General features: G+C 41.5%; 1 protein-coding gene across 3 annotated transcripts in view; it reads right to left on the bottom strand.

Moving 5' to 3' along the window:
* Positions 1–6,343, bottom strand: part of LOC135976326 (E3 ubiquitin-protein ligase TRIM39-like) — a 90,892-nt gene extending 84,549 nt beyond the window's left edge. The window contains exon 1 of one of the 3 annotated variants that reach the window (XM_065571461.1): positions 6,253–6,343. In XM_065571461.1, the coding sequence (XP_065427533.1) occupies positions 6,253–6,318 (66 nt within the window). In that variant the 5' untranslated portion in view covers positions 6,319–6,343. Of the gene's footprint in view, positions 1–5,352; positions 5,544–6,252 lie in introns of those variants that run through there. The other 2 variants (XM_065571460.1, XM_065571462.1) reach the window with 2 other exon arrangements.
* Positions 6,344–8,153: the final 1,810 nt, after the last annotated feature.

Below are 8,153 nucleotides of genomic sequence, written 5' to 3' on the forward strand. Positions count from 1 at the left end.
ATCTTTATCTGGCTCTGAAGCAGGCAATCCCTTTTCCAGTTCTTCCCTGGGTTCCCTGGCCCTCTCAGTTGGTGGGAGATCTCTGCAACTTCTCCATCCATCTCTGCGTCATCTCCACTGGTTTACAGCCCCGTGTGGCCCAGCCTGCTCCATCTTGGCTCCTTCTTGTCATACCTGTGCCAGTGGTTTGGTATGCCTTGCTTTTATTTGTCATCACCATTCCACAGTTCTTATACCAATATGACATCATGGGAAGCCAAAGAAATCATGCGAGACAACATTGTCTAAAATCCAACAAAAGTTAATGCAGCCAGAGCCTAGCACAATAGGTTGGTACAGGCTGCTCTGTCCACTGAAAGAATGTTTTGTTTCAATTTCCATTCTCCCAGCCTGTCTCTCAAACCACACACACACACCGGTAATGCAGCTAGGGAGGTAAGGGAAAGCCCATTATACTATACAAGTGGCACAATGGTATCTCCCAGAATTAAAGTTGCCTATAATTTTCTTAAGAAAACCCTGTTTGCAGTTGCTTGTAATAGTGCCATTACTTTTCCCCTTTCAGGATAGACTTTTCCATGACTGGTGACAGATTCTTCAAATTTTTAATTAAAGTTTGATTAGCTCAGACATTTTCAAGCACAAACTTAGTGGGAAAAAAATGTTCATTTGTTTTCTCCAATATTCCATTAATCTTTAACAGCTTAAGGTCTGAGGCTACTGAATTAGGAACTTGAAACTAGGGCCAATTGAAATATGGATTTCTGAGTTCACTAGTAATTCAAAAAAAAATTTTTTTAATTAAAATAATAATTTGGGATTGAATGAAACATTTAGTTCAACCAATAAATGAATGTTTCATATTGATTCTGAGCATTTTAAAATTTTAAATTAAATAGAATTAAAGGAAATTTCAAAACAAAAAGTCATTTTGAATAGAATAATCAAAATATTTGATTTAAAAATGTTGAAACAACATACTTCATTTTTTTCAGATTTTTTTTTCTTGTTGGCCAAAAAAACAACCAACCCAAAATCTATATAAATTCATGAAATTTATGTGATTGCAGAGCCATTGGTCATTATCTTTGAAAACTCATGACGATCCAGGGAGGTCCCGGATGATTGGAAAAAGGCTAATGTAGTGTCCATCTCTAAAAAAGGGAAGAAGGAGGATCTGGGGAACTACAGGCCGGCCAGCCTCACTTCAGTCCCTGGAAAAATCATGGAGCAGGTCCTCAAGTAATCAATTCTGAAGCACTTAGAGGAGAGGAAAGTGATCAGGAACAGTCAGCATGGATTCACCAGGGGCAAGTCATGCCTGACTAACCTAACTGCCTTCTATGAGGAGATAACTGGCTCTGTGGATGAGGAGAAAGCAGTGGATGTGTTATTCCTTGACTTTAGCAAGTCTCCCTTGATACGGTCTCCCACGGTATTCTTGCCGGGAAGTTAAAGAAGTATGGGATGGAAGAATGAACTATAAGGTGGATATAAAGCTGACTAGGTCATCGGGCTCAATGGGTAGTGATCAATGACTCTATGTCTAGTTGGCAGCTGGTATCAAGCGGAGTGCCCCAAGGGTCTGTCCTGGGGCCGGTTTTGTTCAATATCTTCATTAATGATCTGGAGGATGGTGTGGACTGCACCCTCAGAAAGTTTGCAAATGACACTAAACTGGGAGGAGTGGTAGATATGCTGGAGGGTAGGGATAGGATACAGAGGGACCTAGACAAATTGGAGGATTGGGGCGAAAGAAATCTGATGAGGTTCAACAAGGACAAGTGCAGAGTCCTGCACTTAGGATGGAAGAATCCCATGTACTGCTACAGACTAGGGACCGAGTGGCTAGGCAGCAGTTCTGCAGAAAAGGACCTAGGGGTTACAGTGGACGAGAAGCTGGATATGAGTCAACAGTGTGCCCTTGTTGCCAAGAAGGCTAATGGTATTTTGGGCTGTATAAGTAGGGGCATTGCCAGCAGATCGAGGGACGTGATCATTCCCCTCTATTCGACATTGGTGAGGCCTCATCTGGAGTACTGTGTCCAGTTTTGGGCCCCACACTACAAGAAGGATGTGGAAAAATTGGAAAGAGTCCAGCGGAGGGCGCATGATTTATGAGGAGAGGCTGAGGGAACTGGGATTATTAAGGCTGCAGAAGAGAAGAATGAGGGGGGATTTGATAGCTGCTTTCAACTACCTGAAACGGGGTTCCAAAGAGGATGGATCTAGACTGTTCTCAGTGGTAGCAGATGACAGAACAAGGAGTAATGGTCTCAAGTCGCAGTGGGGGAGGTTTAGGTTGGATATTAGGAAAACCTTTTTCACTAGGAGTGTGGTGAAGCACTGGAATGGGTTACCTAGGGAGGTGGTGGAATATCCTTCCTTAGAGGTTTTTAAGGTCAGCCTTGACAAAGCCTGGCTGAGATGATTTAGTTGGGGATTGGTCCTTCTTTGAGCAGGGGATTGGACTAGATGACCTCCTGAGGTCCCTTCCAACCCTGATATTCTGTGATTCTATGACACTGGTCTGGGAGTTAGAAGGCCATGATTTCTAGTCTAACCACTTCCACTGACTGACTTTAGTAATCCTCAGCATTTCATAATCCTTGTTATTGAAGAAAGCCTCAGTACTCTGCCATATATGTAAGCAAATATCAGTCTTTCCCCCAGCACACACATACAATATTTTATGGAAGGACCAACTGATGATTGGAAAGGCTACACAAAGTTTTTTTCTGACGGAGCTGGGACTACAGCCCACGGTAATGACACCCAGCATTCTTACTGTCCAGAAAATGGGTGCACATAGTGGAATTTAGGAAAGAAATTTTTTTTTATAACAGTAAGGTTGCAATGTTATCCACTGAAAAGTTAGGACGTATCAGAATTAAGACAGTCTGTGCAACCTCAGTTTGCCCCCCTTTTGTGTATGTGTTATGATAGACTTTATTTACATAATCACTATTATGCTTACAACATATAAGCAGTGCAATTAAAAAAAAAAACATTAAATTCTTTTCCTGGAAGGTTGCAGTGCAACACTACTTTATTTCTTAGAATCCAGATCTTTAACATACAGGAACCAAAAACAGAGAGAGAGACAAAGCAGACTGCTCCCTTAGGTAGAGACACAAATCACCCCAGATTCCTCTAGGCTCGCTCTTTCCAAATTGGCTGCTGAAGACACAGATCACACACTTCCCTGCAGAGCCCCCTAGCCTGCAAGCAGGAGTAGGAATAACTTCTGACAATTTAAAGTGATTGCCTATCATTTTAACAGTTTTCAATACACCATAATCACATATTAGTTTCCCCTAACCTAATTCTCAGAAATGAATGGAGCATTTTTACTTAAACCTTCGATAAATAGTTAAATGTGGAGCTTAGACCAACTAGGAAAATTTCAGTCCAAACAGTTAAAGTTTGAGAAAAATAAAAGCCACTGGGGGGAAAAAACCAAACAAACAGGATTTGTAAAGGAAAGTTTGGCAACCTTACATAAGTGTCAATGCCAGCTCTTCCTGTAATTGCAAATGTTGCTGCATTAAATATTTTCTCATGTGATAAGGAGATGTGAATCTTTAAATTGACACTGACTGCAGGGTAGGGTGTAAGATTTCAGCATACCCTTTTCCCTAACAGCTAAAACAGTTGAGTGACATCTGACCTATCAGTCCTCATCCTCTGAGGAAACCTGTACAACACTTTCAAAAAACAAGCCTGAGAGCTCAAATTTGTAACTAAAACCCTCCCTCAGCTGCTTTCCCTCCTCTCCCTTCCTTTCCTTCCTATGACTGAAGGAGTGTTAGTGGACCACACCACCCTGAATGGTCCTGTGAAATATGAATTAACTACTTATGCTAAACAATTTGTTCCATCTTGTATTTAGGTGTGACACTCTGAGTTAGTTTCCCAGACCCGAAGAAGAGCTCTGTGTAAGCTTGAAAGTTTGTCTGTCTCTCCAACAGAATTTGTTCCAATAAAGGACATTACCTCACCCACTTTGTCTCTCTAATGTCCTGGGACCAACGTGGCTACAAAACAGTTAATACAGTTGTCACACAACACTACAGGAAACTTAAGCTGTGATTTTCAAAGGGGCTAGCTGAAAAATCAGTGTGAATTAGTTGTCCAGCTCCCTTAACAACCTCATTGGAAAAATCCTGGCCATAGGCAGTAAAACAGGATGATTCTATAGTTAAACATTAAATCCTGCCATACAGCATTTCTTGCAGATAAGAGCACAATGCAGGTGGAATTCTAAAGCCCAGGGTCCACAGGATAATTCACAAATCATCCAAGTGTGGAAGTAGTTCCTCAGGGGCAATACCTGTTTTATCTCCTTTGGAAACTGGTGCCTGCAGAAGCACTTGTTGAGTTCCACTGTTCTAGGCAGAGCTGGCCAAAACTCAGGATATCCAGTTCATTCAGTTTCACTCTCCATTCTGGGATTCCCAAGGGCTGCACCTCCAGCTGACCCAGAAGCCCTGGGTCTCCAGATCAGCTTGCATGGCTGGCTGTCCCAGAGTTGCAGATCCTGGGAGCCTGTCCCAGGACCTGCAGGCTCCCAGATCTCTGGCAATGAGCTTGGAAACCTTGGCAGTCCCCTAAATTACCAGGATCCCTGATGCTGAGTTGGGAGACTAAACTCTGAGAGCCCTAGAGTTTCTACTATTTCCAGTGCAGCTCAATCTATAAATATTAACTTTTCCTCTTACATTTAAGGGCAATATGTCAGTACATGGAGCAGCACCAAGTAGGGCAAGACCTATCATTGTGATGCCATCAGCTGAATACAGGGAGACCCTTCAGACGCTAAAGCCTATTGCCCTACAAATAACTATTATTCCACTAAAATACTGTAGGTACCAGCAGGGAGTAAAAACCAACTGAAGAATGTAGGAATACACAAAGTTTTTTTGTCAAAATAATATTTTTCATTAAATTATTGATTTAGTTGAAACAACTCTTTTGTTGTTTAAATTTAGCTTTGATCAAAAATATTCAACTAGCTCTTTTACATGGCAGGAACACTGTGAATCAAACAATCATGAGACAAGGCACTGATATATTAATTATAATGCATTATAATCACCAGTACCACATACTGAAAGACTCTGGGACATCCCCTTATAAATGGCCGTCTATAATTCCACAACTGAAGTCACAGACAGTAGTAGTTCAGATGCGCCAAGTGTACCTCTGGACAGGACAGATAGAAACTAGACAAACTGCAGGGGAAAACTGAGAGGAAGAAGCTACTGATCATACATCTTAACAGTTCCTGCTAATCTCAAATAGAGCAGAAATAGAATAATCATAATGAGTATCGCTAATACTCAGACTCACATTTCCTGGAATTTCCATCTGCCTGTGGGCCTTACTGAATCCCCTCGAGTGTAACAGACCCAACCAAAGCTCTCTATTCTGTCTCATTCTTTCTCATAGAAAATGGTTAGCACTTTTATTGCAGTATTGATTGATGAATAACTACGGGCTGGATGATGAATCGTGGTGCAAAGGTGCCCAACAGCTTAAGGTTTTTAATTCTTCCCTTCTGCCAATGCTCCTGCAAAGCCATCTGAACATTTGATCTGGGTTTGCAGACTTAAGCAGCTGCTTTGCACCTGCTATTCTTGTCTGAGCAGGTGAGCAGGGGGTGGGCAGACCTTTGACATTGAACAGCGCACATGAGCCAGTGACAAGATTAGGGTAGTCATAGAATCATAGAATCATAGAATATCAGGGTTGGAAGGGACCTCAGGAGGTCATCTAGTCCAACCCCCTGCTCAAAGCAGGACCAATTCCCAACTAAATCATCCCAGACAGGGCTTTGTCAAGCCGGGCCTTAAAAACCTCCAAGGAAGGAGACTCCACCACCTCCCTAGGTAACGCATTCCAGTGCTTCACCACCCTCCTAGTGAAATAGTGTTTCCTAATATCCAACCTAGACATCCCCCACTGCAACTTGAGACCATTGCTCCTTGTTCTGTCATCTACCACCATTGAGAACAGCCGAGTTCCATCCTCTTTGGAATAGTAATACTTTGCTATTGGTAAAAGAGCAATCACCAGGCATTAATATTATGTTCATGGCATACACACAGAGAAGTTAGATAAAAACATAATATTCTTGTAACCTAACATTGTTTATTGCTTAGAATCCAGAACCCTACCAGACAAGAACCCCAAAACAGAGAAGGACAGAGCAGGCTACTCCCTAAAACAAAGAGGTATATCTCACCACACCTTGCCCGAGGCTGGCTCTATGAAGACTGAGTGGATTGCATGCCTTTCTATAGAGACACCTAGCATGTAAGCAGGACCAAGAAACACCTTACAAACTGAAAGTGATAGCTGTAATTTAAACACAGTATTCAACACAGGATAATTAGTCCCTGGAGGAAGTATGGGCAGGGATGGTATTTCTCCTTTGTCACATGATTTCTTCCATACGCTGACTCCACTGAGTAGTTTGTCAACCAGAAACAAGAACAAGATAAATACAGAAGAGTAAAGGACAAAGTTCCATAGCCATAAAACGTATCTGTAACAGGAGAAAGGTTGGTCCCAGCCCTAAACCCTGCAGAATATGCATTGAGTGTCCCACATTCTGCTATTAAGTTTACAAAAAATCAGATTTTAGCTAAAACAGAAATACAACTCATTGTGTTTACAAGGATATTCAGATGGATGTTGGGTGTTGGCCCAGTGATCTTGTAAAAATAAAGCCCAATTGGCTGACTGATTTTGAGAATTAAAATTAGACTCTTCCAGCTCTGAAACTTTATGACAGAGAAGCATTACTGCCATTTGCAGGTAAGAGTGAATTTGCTCAGAACAATTTATGTCCCTCCTTAAGACACTAACCTCAGGAACAAAGTGAACTAGCCAACAGACATGAAGAAAGTTGAAAAATTTGAGGTTATTTCTCTATGGCAGAGTTTTCTGAGAGCTCCTTATATTAATAGTGGGGTGTGAGCACTGGGCTTTTGTTATAAACCAGTAACGCTGCTTAAAAGAGCAGTGCTGTCAAAGCAGCCATGACAAAGAAGACTGTGTTGGTTTACTCACAAGTGCACACAGAAAAAGGTTTTCCATTCACTTAGTACTTTTGTATTGAAAAATTAAATATGTCCAGTGTTTTCCAGACAGTTTATACATAAAATTATGGCTGTCCAACCTTGTTGTGTATGTATCTGTATCAGTCTTTGCATGGGATTTTAAAAAGAGTCTATGGGTGTTAGGCACTCTGTCATAATTATAAAGGGAAAGGTAACAACCCTCCTGTATACAATACTATAAAATCCCTCCTGGCCAGAGGCACAAAAATCCTTTTACCTGTAAAGGGCTAAGAAGCTAAGGTACCCTGGCTGACACCTGACCCAAAGGACCAATAAGGGGACAAGATACTTTCAAATCTTGGTGGGGGGAAGACTTTTGTTTGTGCTCTTTGTTTTGGTGGTGTTCACTCTTGGGACTAAGAGGGACTGGACATCAATCTATGTTCTCCAAATCTTTCTGAACAAGTCCCTCATATTTCAAACTTGTAAGTAACAGCCAGGCAAGGCGTATTAGTTTATCTTTGTTTTCTCAACTTGTGAATTTCACCTTTGCTAGAGGGAGGTTTATCCCTCTTTTGTTGTAACTTTGAAGCTAAGGCTAGAGGGGGTTCCTGTGGGCTCTTTGAATGTGATTACTCTGTAAAGTTATTTTCCATCTTGATTTAACAGAGATGATTTTTACATTTTCTTTTTTAATAAAATCCTTCTTTTAAGAACCTGACTGATTTTTCCATTGTCCAAAAACCCAGGGGTTTGGGTCTTTGATCACTTTGTAACTAATTGGTTAGGATATTATTCTCAAGCCTCCCCAGGAAAGGGGGTGTAAGGGTTTGGGGGGATATTTTGGGGGAAGAGGAACTCCAAGTGGTCCTTTCCCTGTTTCTTGTTAAATCACTTGGTGGTGGCAGTGTACCAGGTTTTAACCTAAGCTCGTAGAATAAGCTTAGGGGGTTCTCATGCAGGTCCCCACATCTGTACACTAGAGTTCAGAGTGGGGAAGAAACCCTGACACACTCAGATGCTATTGAATGTTAATGAGCCTTTCTTTTTGAGCATTCTGTTTCTGTATGAGTAATCCCCTTTCTG

Source organism: Chrysemys picta, chromosome 17 (genome assembly GCF_011386835.1).
Source record: "Chrysemys picta bellii isolate R12L10 chromosome 17, ASM1138683v2, whole genome shotgun sequence".
Lineage (NCBI taxonomy): Eukaryota > Metazoa > Chordata > Testudines > Emydidae > Chrysemys > Chrysemys picta.